Below are 16,573 nucleotides of genomic sequence, written 5' to 3' on the forward strand. Positions count from 1 at the left end.
GATTTTAACATAACTTTTTTCTTTCATGAGTTATTTACAAGTTTCTGACCACTTATAAAATGTGTTCAATGTGCTGCCCATTGTGTTGGATTGAAAAGTTTCCCCCCTCACATATACTAATGTGCCACGAACCGGAAGTTAATATCACCAACCATTCCCATTTTATTAAGGTGTATCCATATAAATGGCCCACCCTGTACAATGTGTCCGTATATATATCACACATTATCTGCAAAGTATATTGAGATCCTTACGTTCATTAAGTCCCAGATTTCCTAATGCTTCTGTTTAAAGAATAATAGATGTCTCTTGTTTTAATAGTGCATAATCTTTGTTACCTGCACCTAAAAGGTTTTGAATCCGAACTAATCCCATGAAGGACATAATTTTTGTATCTCCTCCATGGCATTCCCGGATATGGTTAATCAGCCTAGGAGAGCCCTTCCCTGTAGCTATCAATCAGACATGTTCAGAAAAACAGACATTGATGGCTTTTATAGTTTTGCCTATATAGAAGTGGCCATATGTGCATTTTATGGCATAGACAACCGACTTGGTTCGGCATATAAGAAGTTGTTTTACTCGCCATGTAACCCCCCCTAGCTGTACTACTGAACCTGGGGACATAAAATTACACCAGTGACACGAGCCACATTTGAAATTTCCCCTAGGGGCCTGTCCAGATAACCAGTCATCCTGGGTCGTGTTCACACGACCTTTTACAAGTTTATCCCTTAAGTTAGAGCTCCTGCGGAACGTGACCAAGGGTTTTTTCTTGACCACGTCCCGCAGGAGCTCGTCCTGTGCGAGAACATGCCAATTTCTGTGTATAGCTTTTTTTCAGAATGATTTCCATAGGACTATACTCAAAAGAAAATATAAAACGTTTTCCTGATTTTGACCACTGTTACGTCTCCGCCTCTTCCTAAGTAGGGTAGTGCGCTCCAAAGCTCTGTTTCAATTGCGGTCAGGATGGTCATTGGGCCAAAGCATGCCTTTACTCAAACCGGATAGATCATTCCCAAAATAACCCATCCAGTTACAACCTTTCATATACAGATACATTGTATTTCTTTTTAGTGAATTATTTCCTCTAACTGCTGCAACATTTTTACTACTTGATGCAATGACGAATAAATATCCCTGATGCACTTTGTATGTTCAGGTCACATTGGATATGCTTTTTGTGACATTTTTAATTAATTTTTGATACCGTTTTTTTTATTGTGTTCACACTTGTATATTTTAGTATCTGTGTAAGCTTTAGTATCTGACCTAGCTAGGGTTAACTCCCTAGCTGGGTGTGTTTTGGAAGGTTGGTCCCATACGTAAGTTTGAGAACTGGGAAGTGATGCAAGGTCCAGTGGAAGCCGCGGTGTGCAGCAAAACGGTCGTTGTCCTGTCTTCCCGTCTCCACTCCCGATGTCTGTGTATCCCCATATGTGAATAAAGAAGAATCACTATCAGCATAGCGAAGTGCGATGAATTTCTATCTTTGAAGTTATGCTTTCATGTACCTCTACAGTCCATTTCACTGAGCACCAACTGGCTGAATACAGGTATTGCAACTACCTTGTTCTGAACTACCTCCTAATTCACAGGTGTTGGATGGTGGAACTTGCAGTAGTGCTGACCCAACCTTCTTAGCTTGGTATGCAAGGTATGGTATGAGCCTGGAGGTGGCGGAAGACTATGTAGGCTGCAGAGCGGCACAATGACAGAGCCTGGAGGTGACAGCAGCATGACGAGACCATAGGGCAGCACAAAGACAGAGCCTGGAGGTGGCAGCAGCAAGATGAGACCATAGGGCGGCACAATGACAGAGCCTGGAGGTGGCAGCAGCATGACGAGACCATATGGCAGAGCAATGAGAGAGCCAGGAGGTGGCAGCAGCATGACGAGACCATAGGGTGGCACAATGAAAGAGCCTGGAGGTTGCGGCAGCAGCATCAGGAGTCCTGAAAGTGACCCGGTGACAGAGTTTGGCTGTGTGTGGCAATACCAATAAGATGGGTGAAAGAAGAAGCAATTGGCATCATATGTGTGGCATCAGGCCGGTGGTAGGATCAGAATAGTAGCCAAGGCAGGTAAGCAGAAGAAACCAGTCTCTTTTGTTGGTGTGGCACCATGGATAATCTAGTCTGATGCATCAGGCATTGGTGGGTAGAAATCCTGGCTGATCCAAGCCTGATTCATCCTGACAAAGTTCAGTCTCACCGCATTTTTGGAGGACAGGCGAGTTCTCCTTGGGGTTACTATGGCCCCCGCCGCACTAAACACCTGCTCTAATGCCACACTACTGGCCGGGCAGGACAGCTTTTCCAGGGTAAACTCTGCTAGTTGCGGCCACAAATCAGGTTTCGCTGCCCAGAAGTCCTGCGGATCTTCAATGTGGGTTGGCAGGGTCAATGCAAAGTATGCCACCACCTACTGGTTCAGGCCCTGCTCAGGGTCTACCTGCTGCTGATGATGAGTTGCTTCTCTATGCGGGTGAAGAAAGCTACTCATCAGTGACTGTAGACTCAAGATGCTACTGCTTCTGATGGAGCTGGTATGCTCCTGCCACCCCACCCCTCCACAGCAGCCATGGCAGTGGAACGTGAGCACAGAGGCCCCCCAGTCAGACCTGCGAGAGGATGGAAAATAAGTAGGATGTCTCTGTAGTAAGTCAGTTTGTCCTCCCTCTCAGTGGGTGTAAAAAAGGCCCCCATTTTATGACGGTAGCAATGGCCCAACAAGGGGGAGAGCCAGAAGTAATCCCGCTGCCGAATGGTGACAATTCGACAATCACTACACAAGCAAGCGAGCATGCATTGTGCCATTTGTGCAAGTGACTCGGTGGGACTTTCTGCCTCCATCTCCACTGCATACTGCCACGGTGTGTCTAGGTCCTCTGTCTCGTCTTGCTCATCACCCTGTAGCTCCTCTGGCTGCTCCTCCTCTCCTGTCAGCTGCATAGAAAAACCACCCATTCTGCTACACATTGCTTGTGCTCCACTGTCACCCTCCCATCCCTCTCTTCCTCTTCCAGTTCAGCCCCCACAAGGGTCATGTGGCCGTGAGATGTAGGCGCCATGTCTCCAGTGCCCTGACCAGCCATAATTTCCACCATCTGTTGTAGGAAATGAAGCAGTGGAATGACATCGTTCATCCCGTAATCCTGGCGACTGACTAATAATGTGGCTTCTTCAAAGGGCCTGAGCAAATGGAAGGTGTCATATATGAGCTGCCACTGGTTGACATCGAAGTTACACAGGGAGTACCCCTATCCGCTTGGATCATCAAGTAATTGTTGATGGCCTTTCTCTGTTCGTATAGTCGGTCCAACATATGGAGGGTGGAATTCCACCAGGTGGAAACGTTGCATATCTGACTATGTTGGGTGATGCTGTTCTGACGCTGCAGCTCAAGTAGGGTGTGCTTTGCGGTTTACGAGTGGCTAAAGTGCATGCAAAGTTTCCCAGCCATTTTTAGGGTGTCTTGCAGATGGGTGAAACACTTTAGGAACCGCTTGACAACCAGATTGAACACGTAGCTCAGGCTTCCTTGACGCAGCGCAGACAAGATGTTCTTCCCGTTGTTGGTCACCATGGTTCCCATTTTCAGTTGTCGCAGAGAAAGCCATGGATTTGATTTCATGACAAATCACTTTGAGCAGTTCCTCCCCTCTGTGACTCCGTTTGCCAAGGCAAACCAGGTGAAGACACTGCTGTGCCCCGCACACTTGGTATGCTGGAGGGGCACTGTGACTTGTCCGTGCAATGGAGGCTGAGGACATGGTGGAGGATGAGGAGGCAGAGTTGTCGCAGGACCAACTGTGTGCGAGCGTGTCCTGGCCAAGTTGTTGGTGTGGTTGTGCAGGAATCGCATTCACTCAGTTGGCCATAAAGGACATGTATTGCCCCTGACCATAGGTACAGCTCAACACGTCGGCACTGCCATGCACTTTGGTACACACCGACAGGATCAATGACTGGCCTACCTTCTGTTCTACATATTTGTGCAGGGCTGGTACTGCCTTTTACTAAAATAAATTACGGCTTTGGACTCTCCACCTCGGCACAGCACAAGCCATCAGTTGTGGCTCGGCACATGCAGAGTCCACTACTTGAAAAGAAAGGGACTGCAGCACAAGCAACTTGGACAGCAGCACATTCAGCTTCTGAGCCATTGGATGAGTGGGAGCATACTGCTGTCTCTTGGAAATCGCTTCGGTGATGGATTGCTGCCGAAATGACTGACAAGAAGTAGGAGGTGCACAAGCATCTGGACCACCAGAAGATGGGAATTACAGACAGCTCCCTTCTTCGGCTGAGGTGGTGGAGCCTTGGCTGGCTGAAACAGGGAGCTGCGTGCCACTGGATGATGCAGCGGTTGCTGCAGCAGGCTGGACCACCACATCGGAGCCACGATTCTCCCAGGCCATTTTATGGTGATGCTGCATAAGTTGACAAAGGGCCATGGTGCCAACATTGGGACCCTGGCCGCACTTCACCTTCTGCCAACATATCTTACATGTGGGCATGTTAACCTCCTCCAGATGCTTGACAAAGAACTGCCACACTGCAGAGGAGATTATTTTTTCCCCCCAACAGTCCGCACTGACTGACTGCTACTGCCGGGGACTCCGGGAATCCTTGCTCCACTATTTCCCGGGAAGGTAGGCTGCCGCAAAGCAGGTGGTCTACTCCAGGCACGTTTGGCTCCAGACTTCCCACTGCTGCCACCATGCTGACTCCACACCATGCTACCACTTTTCTGGCTCAGCAGCTGCCTCACAGGCAACCTGCTACCCTCTTCTCCTGATGATGATGAAGCCCCTTCTACACCCAGCTCCCAAGTGTGATCAGCTTCATCATCATTGAGTTATGTCTGCACGTCACTGATGTCATCCTCAAGTTCCTCAACGGTGTCTGTTTCAGGAGCCTGAACGCTCGCAACACCACGTCCCGCACCACTTCTCCTCATCGCTACTTGCCCGCCTAGCCGAGGAAGGGGCAGATGTCTCCTCCACATCTCGGCTGGATAGTATCTGTTGACTGTCCTCTAGTTCATCGTCCTCGCTGTATAGTGGAGCTGAGCTCACAGCATATAATTAGAGATGAGCGAACTTACAGTAAATTCAATTTGTCACGAACTTCTCGGCTCGGCAGTTGATGACTTATCCTTCATAAATTAGTTCAGCTTTCAGGCACTCCCGTTGGCTGGAAAAAGGTAGATACAGTCCTAGGAGACTCTTTCTTTTTTTGCTTGAGGGAACAGCATAGGACAAAGGCAGTTGGAGGACAGGGACCGCTCCCGGGCCATGCCAACTGAGGGTGTGTCTTAAATAAGCTACTTAAATAAAACCTACAACTACATGTTTAAAATGGTTATCTTCTTACCCCTATAACTTTTTTATTTTTACGCATACAGGGGTGTATGAGGGCTCATTTTTAACCCCTTGAAGTGATGTTTTTATGGGTGCCATTTTTGTTTTGATAGGACTTTTTGGTTGCTTTTATACTTTTTTTTGAGTTTACATAATTCTTAAAATACACAATTTTGGATTTTTTTTAACGTATGCGCCATTGACCATGCAGTTTAACTAACATTATATTTTTATAGTTCAGACATTTACACATGTGGCGATACCACATATGTTTATGTTTATTTAGGTTTACATATTTTCTTTATGGGAAAAGGGGGATGATTTAAACTTTTATTAGGGAAGTGGTTAAATCACATTTATTAACTTTTTTAAAACTATTTTTACACAATTTTTTTGTCCCCATAAGGGATTATTACATTCAATCTTCTGATTGCATACACTGTTCAATACTATGCCATAGACTAGCATTGATCAGTGTTATTGGCGCTCTGCTGCTCCAGGCATGGAGCAGCAGAGTGCCGATCGGATTGAGATGGAGGCAGGTAGGCACCTAATCCCCATTTAGCTGTTTGGGATGCCATCATTTCACCACGACGGTCCTGAACAGCCCAACTGAGCTGCCAAGAACAGTTTAGTTTTGTTTTTGACGAGGTGATCAACTTTGATTGCTGCATCTAAGGGGTTAATGTCGGGTATCACCGCGATAGGTGATGTCCAGCATTAGCCACGGATCCTTGCGGATGATGGTCGCTGGGACCACCTGGCTATGACGCAGGGTCAACCCGTGACCCCGCAGTATATCACGGGAGCGGGACCAGGGCGTGCAGGTATGCCCTTGGTCCTTAAGGTGTTAAAGGAGTACTATGGTGTTTTTATTTATTAAACCTCTGTGCCCGGGCTGCAAAACTAAGCAAGACAAACTTTAACTCACCTTCCTACGCTCCCCCATTGCGCCGATATCGGTGTCCCGTTCTCTGGCCCCTGTCTTCTTCCACTTGTGGGATGAGAAATCAAGCTGCGCTCAGCGTATCACCAGCCACAGCGGGACATTGCTGGAAGAGGAAGAAGACAGGGACCAGAGAATGGGACACCGATACCAGCGCAACAGGGGAACATAAGGAGAGTTCTTTTTTTTTGTTTGTTTGGCAGCCCAGGCATAGAGGGATAATAAAAAAAAAAATTATTATAATAATAATAATAGTACTCCTTTAAATAAAGTACAATAGGTCACGAAAAAACTATCTCAGAATTACGTTGATATGTGAAATTATTTCAAAGTTATTACCACATAAAGAGAGACATGTCAGATTTGAAAAAAGGGCCTTGGTCATTAAGATCAAAACAGGCTGATGAGTAAAGGGGTTAATAAATGCCTAAAATCTGAGAATTCACTGCTGATGTCAGAGTCGTCTACATTCTACTTTTTTCTCTGGAAGGTGCATATCTTCCGTCCTCTGCATTTCTACCGGAATTATTTGGTTTTAAGGTGGGCAAGGACATCTGTGTGAACTAAAGACCCATTTAACTTATTCAGTTGGACTTAAAATATTTGAAAGGGTGACTCTGGTGCTTAGACATCTTATCCCCTATCCAAAGAATAGGGGATAAGATGCCTGATCGCGGGAGTCCCGCCCCCTCTTGCACGTGGCACCCCGTTTGTAATTAGTCTCCGGAGCGTGTTCGCTCCGGGTCTGATTACCGGTGACCACAGTGCCGGCGGCGTGCGACGTCACGCTCCGCCCCTCAATGCAAGCCTATGGGAGGGGGCATGATAGCTGTCATGCCCCCTCCCATAGGCTTGCATTGAGGGGCGGAGCGTGACGTCCCACTGGGGCGGAGGTGTGATTTCACACGCTGCCGGCCCTGTGGTCGCCTGTAATCAGACCCGGAGCGAACACGCTCTGGAGACTGATTAAAAAAAGGGGTGCCGCTTGCAAGATCACGGGGGTCCCCAGCGGCGGGACTCCCACGATCAGGCATCTTATCCTCTATCCTTTGGATAGGGGATAAGGTGTCTAAGCACCGGAGAACCTCTTTAAAGTGTACTTTATCACTGAGAAAGAGGTATGTGACACACTATTAAATCTCTTTTTTTGATCACCTTCTCCATCAAAGAGCTTTTCTTATAGGATGCAAAGGGACTTGCTGGTCACAGTGTTCTGAAGCCTGGGTTTGGAACTCACATGTACGCTTATATTATGGTGCTATAACTTCAGCAGAAGTGTGGGTTTTCTAAGCACACAAAAATTAACACAGTTTTACTATCCACCAAGTTACCAATATAAATATTAGGAGACATTTATCAAAACCTGTGTAGAGAAAGAGCAATGCAGTTGCTAATAGCAATGTTTCAAATGGCTTCTCTCACTTTTAAAAATTAAAAAATTAAAGGAGCAATACGATTGGTTGCTATAGGCAATTGCACAACTTTTCCTCTATACAAGTTTTGATAAAGCTCCCTCATAGTTACCAAATGCTGCACTTTAGCAAGACATTTTATTTCATGCAATGGCCCTCATTTACTATTGCAAACCCAACATGTTTTGTCGGGTTGTGCGCACAAAATTTTGTCTCCATCAGATTTTGCACCAGAATTTGTGCCAGAATTGAAAAAACCCTGACTAACTCTCCATTTTGCTAAGAAAACCCGAAAAAGGGGCATGGCCGCCGGGGAAAGGGGTTTGGTCTCCAAAAAGGGGAGTATCCCCGACATTTTCACAAAAACACAACATATTTACTAAGGTTTCCACATAAAATGTGGTGGATTTGTGCTGAGGAAAACCAGACAGATCAGAGCATGTGTAAAAAAAAAAAGCGAAGTGTAGGGAAAGTGGAAAATGTAGGGAAACCTTAGTAAATACAGTGGAAAATAAATTGTAGGCAATTAAAAACCGCAAAAAAACCTACACTCCACTCTTAGTAAATGAGGGCCAATATGTACTTGTACTGGGATGTCATCTCAATTTCTCTGCAACATAAGGAGAAGCATATCCCCCTTCTGGGACAACCCCACAAGTGCCCTTCTTGCGAGAGAAGAGTCAGAAAAGTGGGGAGATTTAGAGACCTACTGATAGCAGAGATTACCAGACATTGCAGATTTTAGGTTTCTGTGGCATAACTGTTTGCCTGCCCCAAATAATGTCATGCAGCGTGGCAAACAATGGCAGATCTATGCACACAGAATTTTTTTTAATATTTCACTAAAAGCATGATGTTAACAACAGCCAGACACATAACTACTAACAACAATAACGTAAAGTGACAACCCCCCCCCCCCCCCCCAATCAAAAAGCACTGAAAGGGGTACTCCGGTTTTTAAATCAACTGATGCCAGAAAGGTAACAGATTTGTAAATTACAAATACATAAATAAATGGAGCAGTCCTGCAAGGCTAGGGGTATAAGATGAAAGAAAAAGAATAGAATATTAAAGAGATAGTAGATGAAGAGTTTTGTCAAATATTAAACATTTATTAGATTACATTAATTACAATAGTTTTATAGTGAGGTCCTGGGCAGGGCCCTTGCTTCGGACAACACACAAATAATATTAACCATATATAAAAAAATGAATAAAATACAATTGGGGCTAATATTGCACTAGAGGGATATATGGGACAGAAGGTGTCAAGCAATAGTCCAGGGGATGACTATGACCTATCTCTGTGGATGATAGGTAATGAAAGTAATAGTCTTGTAATAGTCACATAGCATACATAACGCTGATAGGGTTAATCCACAGTAGTTTTGGCGCTCGGCAGCACTGTAGGCTTTCAGAAATTAGACCACTTTCCCTGTCTGCACAGGGTTTGCTTTAAATAGATTTGCGTAATAGCACTGCAGACGTATCAGGTTATATACAGTTATGCAAGATGCGCTCTTCTATACCCCAGCGGCACAGGGACAAAATACAAGAAGAGATCAATGAAGAACGGGCACTATGTGCCTCTTACCAGCTCCTCTGAATTAGAATGCGTGTGTCAGTGCTGGAGGTCCTCCAGTGTCTGCCCTCTGTGACCCGGCAGCATGGGGAAACAGGAGTAGGAGAGGGATGGAGGTCCGGTGTGAGATGCCGTTGCTGGCTGTAGCGCTGGGAGCCGGTGCTGTCTGCGGCTGACCAGCGGTGACTGTTCCGGACTCTGCTGTGGTAATAGAATGCTCTGATGTATCCCAGTCTCTGTGCAAGTAAGCAGTCTGTACCAGACGCGTTTCAGGTAGTCACGTTCCCTTTTTCAATGGTAGGGATAAAAGACACAAATAAAAAGGGGACGTGGCTTCCTGAAACGCATCTGGTACAGACTGCTTACTTGCATAGAGACTGGGACACATCAGAGCATTTTATTACCACAGCAGAGTCCAGAACAGTCACCACTGGTCAGCCGCAGACAGCACCGGCACCCAGCGCTACAGCCAGCAACGGCATCTCACACCGGACCTCCATCCCTCTCCTACTCCTGTTTCCCCATGCTGCCGGGTCACAGAGGGCAGGCACCGGAGGACCTCCAGCACTGACACAAGCATTTGAATTCAGAGGAGCCGGTAAGAGGCACATAGTGCCCGTTCTTCATTGACCTCTTCTTGTATTTTGTCCCTGTGCCGCGGGGGTATAGAAGAGCGCATCTTGCACAACTTTATATAACCTGATACGCCTGCAGTGCTATTACGCGCATCTATTTAAAGCAAACCCTGATCATAGTGATCTCTGCTACACCACTCTTCGTGTCAGGAACTGTCCAGAGCAGGAGAGGTTTTCTATGGGGATTTGCTTCTACTCTGGACAGTTCATGACATGGGCAGAGGTGTCAGCAGAGAGCATTGAGGTCAGACTAAAAAGAACTTCACAACTTCCTCTGGAGCATACAGCAGCTGACAAGTACTGGAAGGGTTAAGATTTTTAAATAGAAGTAACTTACAAATCTGCTTAACTTTCCGGCACCAGTTGATCTGAAAACATTTGTTTTCCACTGGAGTAACCCTTTAAGGTATGGACCTTAACCTATAATGGAAAGCATGGGATCCCATAGATTATATATATATATATATATATAAAGTCTACAATAAATGCAGGAAATAAATGTAAGGCTGGGTTAACATTGAAATCAATTACGTACGGGCCGCATACAGCTGGGATACAGGAGCGCCCGGTTTTTGCTCCCCCCAGCCGTATACGGTCCTGTATTGCTGGAAACGTAATGTGAACCCAGCCTAAGAGGTAGACAATTCTGCACCACCTGGCCACTTCTCAGCCACAACTTCTGAACACTTGCAGCTGTAAATAAATTGATTTTATAAGCAAAATCAACTAAGTAGCAAATGCTATATAGGTCGGGTAATGTTGTTAAAAAAAAAAAAAGCATCATCTAATTTGACACTGCCAGTAGTTTATCATGATAAAATTAGCCAGACAGACTCCTTTTAAGTTTGTAAATCAGATGATAATTTGTTAACCTATGATCAGGTTTCAAGGTTTTATATATTTTCATAAATTTTTTAAATACATGCAGCCAACTTGTTAGTTAAACCTGGCCAGTCAAAATTTATATAGGTTACCTTGTTAATCTATCACTTACTGATGGCCTTCCGACACTTAATCTGTCAAAATGAGAAGACACAAATTACTTAATCCATTTATAAAATAAATGTACAATTTTAAATGTATTTAATTATAAGAATTTGTATTTATTTATTTTAAATCACTCCCTTTTTTTAAATCATGTATAATTTAAAGGAGTTTACTGAGAACTATTAGGCTGCATTCACACTACGTTATTACAACAGCCAGATTCTGCAGGGGAATGCAGAAACCACCTATAGGTTTCAGTCGGATAATTTCTCCTCCCCATGCAGGTTTTGAACCGGACTGAAAACTGTGTGTGTGTCACACCATGAATGTTAAAAGGGTGCTCTGCCCCTAGCCATCTTAATCCCCTAAGGATAGGGGATAAGATGTTTGATCGCGGGGGTCCCTGCCGCTGGGAACCCCCACGATCTCTCCTGCAGAACCCCCTGCCATCTTTTGTACTGAGCAAACTTTGCTTCTTGCCTGATGACGGGCGATAAAGGGGCCGGAGGATCGTGACGATCAGACATCTTATTCTCCTCCAAATTTTGCACATTTTGAATGGTTTCGTTTTCACGCTGTACACTTTACAGTAAAAATGCATTTTTTTTCTTTATTCTGTGGTCTATAGGATTAAAAGTATACCCATGATTACATACTTTTCTATATTTGTACCACTTAAAAGATAACACATTTTTGGGGGGAAATGTGATGTGAAAAAAAAAGCAGCAATTTTGGACTTTTTTAAATTTTTTTATTTTTTATGTTTACGTCCATCACCGTACGGGATCATTAACATAACATTTTAAAAGTTCGGACATTAGTGGAGACATAAGTTGGATTTTTACAAAGATCATGGGGCAGTAGGGAAAAATCTTTGGAGAAGGAACTGGTTGTGTTCACTGGATTTCCCCTGGACTTATCCTCATGGGACCCCACCTGACGGGTTTTGTTCTACAAACTCTACAACATTGGTATAGTATAAGTTCTAATACCGTTATCAATCTATTCTGCTGACTATTCTGTAATAATATTAATGTGTTTATCAAGTTAATTAATAAGTGATAAATACAGTGATTTTGTCTCTAGCAAATGAAGTATCTAATAGTTCAATATATGTTTTATGTCATAGTGTGATGATTACAGGCTTGTTTTTTTATGATACTTTGCTGAATCCCTAGGGCTGATATATTGTGATAATGGCCCTCATTTACTATTTTTAACCCAACATGCGTTGGAGGGTTGTGAGCCAGAAATTCTGTCTGCGCCAGAATTGGGAAAAACCCGAAAAAGGGACATGGCCGGTGGGGAAAGTGAGCCTGGCCACCCCCAAAGGAGGCATGTTCCTGACATTTTCACAAAAAAAACCCAACATATTTACTAAGGTTTCCACAGAAAATGTAGTGGATTTGAGGAAAACCCTACAGATCAGAGCATGTGTAAAAAAGCAAAATGTAGGGAAAAGTGCAAAATGTAGGAAAACCTTAGTAAATACAGTGAAAAAAAATTGTGGGGAATTAAAACCCACAAAGAAAACTACACTCCACTCTTGGCAAATCAGGGCCAATTAGTTGATTTTTCTCAGCATATTGAAACTGTTTTATTATTGCTCAAATTGTTTGATATTATATGATTAAATTGTACGCCTATATAGTTTAGAATGTTTAGTTAGTAGATAGCATGATCTCTATATCAATTGTTTCTTTTAATAAACAGTACATTTTGATTTTTATTAAATCCATATGTTCTGTGTTTTACTTTTATAGATACAGTTGGGCAAAAAAGTATTTAGTCAGCCACCAATTATGCAGGTTCTCCCACTCCCCTTAAGGACCAAGCCCCTTTTCACCTTGAGGACCAGAGCATTTTTTGCACATCTGACCATTGTCACTTCAAGAATTAATAACTCTGGGATGCTTTTACTTATGAATTTAATTGAGATAATTTTTTCGTGACATATTCTACTTAAACATAGTGGTAAATTTTCATCGATACTTGCATCATTTCTTGGTGAAAAATTCCAAAATTTCATGAACAATTTGAAAATGTAGCTTTTTTTTTTACTTTGAAGCTCTCTGCTTAAAAGAAAAATAGACATACCAAATTATATATTGGTACATGATTGATTATAAATTGTTTGCCTCATAAAGTTGACATATTTTTACACAATTTTCCTAAAAATTTTCAAATTTGATTGGATATACCCCATAAATGACCACATTATAAAATCTGCACCCCTCAAAGTGTTCAAAATGACATTCTGAATGTGTAAACCCTTTAGGCGTTTCACAGGAATAGCAGCAAAGTGAAGGAGAAAATTCAAAATCTTAGTTTTTTATACTCGCATGTGCACCCAGTTTTTTTTTTTTTCCATTTTTACAAGGGGTAAAAAGAATTTGTAGCCCAATTTCTCTCGAGTAAGGAAATACCTAATACGTGTATGTAAAGTGTTCTGCGGGCGCAGTAGAGGGCTCAGAAGGGGAGGAGTGACAATGTGATTTTGGAGAGTGGGTTTTTCCCATTTAGGAAGCCTTATGATGCCAGAACAGCAAAAAAAAAAAGAAAAGAAAATAAAAATAAAAACAACAACATGGCATACTATTTTGGAAAATACACCCCTCAAAAAAAAGTAACAAGGGGTACTGTGAGCCTTAAAGGGGCACTCCGGTGAAAAACTTATTTTTTAAATCAACTTGTGCCAGAAAGTTAAACAGATTTGTAAATTACTTCTATTAAAAAATCTTTACCCTTCCTGTACTTTTTAGCAGCTGTATGCTACAGAGGAAATTCTGTTCTTTTTGAATTTCTTTTTTTGTCTTGTCCACAGTGCTCTCTGCTGAAACCTGATGTCCGTATCAGGAACTGTCCAGACACAGACAGAGGTGTCAGCAGAGAGCAATTCCTGTGAACACAGCAGTCCAGAGCAGCTGTCGGGTGTGTCCCTTTGTGCTCTGCAGACTTCTAGGCAGAGAGGCAGGTTTTTTTTTCACCAGCCTTCCCAGGAGTGTGGCAGGCTCCTAGGGAGGGCTTTCCTGCATGGAGCCCCAGCCTTCTACCTCTCGTTCCCAGCTGGCGGGGGGGGGGGGGGAGAGTGTCTACAGCCGGTTCCAAGGTTGGGGTGAGACGTTCCAGCAGGGCCCGCAGAAATGTGGAGCCAACTCCCCGTCCAAACCTGAGGGAAGCAAGGCTACAGGGAAGAGCAGCGGACCTTCTGCTACCCCAGAACCCCAGCAATGGGGGGTACGGGGTCCAAGAGAGTCTATGGAGACCTATGGGTCTCGGATCCAGGCCAAGATGGCAGAATACAAGGAGCTGGGCAGGAGACTTCGGAGCCTGAGAGAAGATCTCAAGTTCACAAGTTACCAGGCGGACAATGCCTCTGCAGGTAAGAGGCAGAAGTTTACTGCCCAGCTGCAGGCTCTGAAGGTAGAGGTGGCTGAGGTGGAGGAGGCCAGAAGGAGGATTGCTGAGGGAGCAGGGTTCTTTGAAGAAAAACTTTTTAATGATGAAAGATTTAAAGACCTGCATGCATGTGCAGACAGCCATGTTGACAGCAGTGAGGAGGAAGATGGAGGGGAGGAAGGTGACGGAGAGTCAGGTGAAGTTGTGGAGAGTGAGGTGGGTGCTGCCCCTAGTGCATGTGACCCCCAGTCCCCCCATGATAGCTACCCTGAGCCCTATCAAGTGGCGTTGCCATCCAGTGATGGTGAGTTGGAGGATAGCGGTGAAGAGGACTCGGCTAGTGGGGGTTTGCTGAGAGCTATTGTGCAGCAAGAATCACCCACCCGCTTTGAGGATTTTGCCTTTGGTGAAGATCTTGGAAAGAATGATTTAGTACATAAACGGAAAAAGAAGCAGAAAGTTCAGGAAACTGTATATTTTGTGTTTCATCCATTCAAGCAGTCTGGGCCAGCTGTGAAGTTGGTTCAGGCTGCTGGTCCCCCCAAACTGCCAGATCCCGTTCCTGTCATGGACCGGGGCCAGCAAGAGGGGTATAGCATGGCATCAGAAAAGGCTGCAGGCACAATAGATGTGAAGCCCACCAATCCTGCCGGTAGGGAGGGGCAGGATGGGCTCATGGTGGGCAGTGGCGAAGCAAGCTATGCCGCCGTGTGCTCGGGGGCGGTTCCCCGAGTGCTGTGGGCATTACCGGCACTGCGGGACACTCCCCTGTGAGGGGGGGGGGGGGGGAAGTGTCTGGGCGCCGATGGCAGAGAGCGTTGGATCTATGTGCTCGGGGGGCGGTCCTCCGAGTATAGTGTGTTCTGCGGGCGCTGCAGGGCACTCCTCTGTCAGGGGGGGGGTGTCCGGGCAGGGCTGGCGCAAGGATTTTTGCCGCCCTAGGCGAAAGTAAATTTTTGCCGCCCCCTTGAGCCCGCCCACTGGCTCCGCCCTTGGATGCACCCAACCTTACTACTGGGCTGACACACTGTAACAAACCCCCTCCTCATTTAATCTCCTTACTACTGGGATGACACACTGTAAAAAACCTCCTCTTCATGCAATCTCCTTACTACTGGGGTGACACACTGTAACAAACCTCCCCCTCATGTAATTTCCTCACTACTGGGGTGACACACTGTAACAAACCCCCTCCTCATGTAATCTCCTTACGACTGGGGTGACACACTGTAACAAACCTCCTCCTCATGTATTATCCTTACTACTGGGGTGACACACTGTAACAAACCTCCTCCCCATGTAATCTCCTTACTACTGGGTTTACACACTGTAACAAACCCCCTTCTCAGCAGACAATATCACACATAGATTGATTAGATCAGTGTTTCCCAACCAGGGTGCCTCCAGCTGTTGCAAAACTACAACTCCCAGCATGCTCGGACAGCCAAAGCCCCCCCCTCCCCCCCTGGGCAATTTATCTCCTCCCCCTGTGCAATTTATCTCCTCTCCCCCACCTCTCTTCTCCCCCCTATGCAATTTCATTAACCCTCCCCCCTGTGCAATTTCATTAACCCTCCCCCCACCTCTCCCCCCTATGCAATTTCATTAACCCTCCCCCCACCCCCTCCCTGTACGATTTCATTAGACCCCCCCACCCCCCTAAGCTGCCGTCTCAACTGTCAGATTCCTCCGGGCAGGGCAGGCAGCTTGTCTTCTTTTCCCCAGCAGCTCCGGTGTGGACGAGTGGCGCCCCCCTGCGCAGCGTCAGGGGTGTCACTCGTCATCCAGTGCCGTCCCGCAGCAGGCTGTTTCTGGTTGGAAGTCACTGCGGGCGGGCAATTAGAACGGTGAGCGCGGCCACGCGGAGAAGCTGGATGCGGTTGGGGGTTGCGGAGGTGGGGGGCGGCCCTGCTCCTCTATCAACATGCTGGGCGGGCAGGTGATATAATTAGATGGGGGGGTGCGGCTTTTTGCTTGCCGCACTCCCTATACATGTGTTATCTCGGCGGCGCTGGGCGGTTGCGGCAACAGGCAGAGCGGCGCCAAACTCAAGAGGGCGCTATAGGCGGCCACCTACTTTGTCTATAGGCAAAGCCGGCGCCGGGCTCAAGTAAAAAAGAGGGCACTTCTCATCATTTTAAAAACGTCTGCCAGACGTGGGTGGGTCTGCAGATGTGCTGCGGCCCAGGGATACAGTGGACATTCCTAGCCCCCATAAAAGTTGGTGTTTTTGTAAAATAA

At 45.5% G+C, this 16,573-nt stretch overlaps 1 protein-coding gene across 15 annotated transcripts in view; it reads right to left on the reverse strand.

Moving 5' to 3' along the window:
• Positions 1 to 16,573, reverse strand: part of DCAF6 (DDB1 and CUL4 associated factor 6) — a 1,246,835-nt gene that overhangs the window by 359,208 nt on the left and 871,054 nt on the right. For 14 of the 15 annotated variants that reach the window (XR_008888854.1, XM_056557692.1, XM_056557704.1 and 11 more), the window contains one exon: positions 10,921 to 10,962. The exons of the other annotated variant lie outside the window; for it this stretch is intronic. Coding sequence is in view for 13 of the 14 variants with exons in the window: in XM_056557692.1 (XP_056413667.1) it covers positions 10,921 to 10,962 (42 nt within the window). In the remaining variant the exon portion in view is untranslated. The remainder of the gene's footprint in view (positions 1 to 10,920; positions 10,963 to 16,573) is intronic. 15 annotated transcript variants of the gene reach the window in all.

Source organism: Hyla sarda, chromosome 2, assembly GCF_029499605.1.
Source record: "Hyla sarda isolate aHylSar1 chromosome 2, aHylSar1.hap1, whole genome shotgun sequence".
NCBI lineage: Eukaryota > Metazoa > Chordata > Amphibia > Anura > Hylidae > Hyla > Hyla sarda.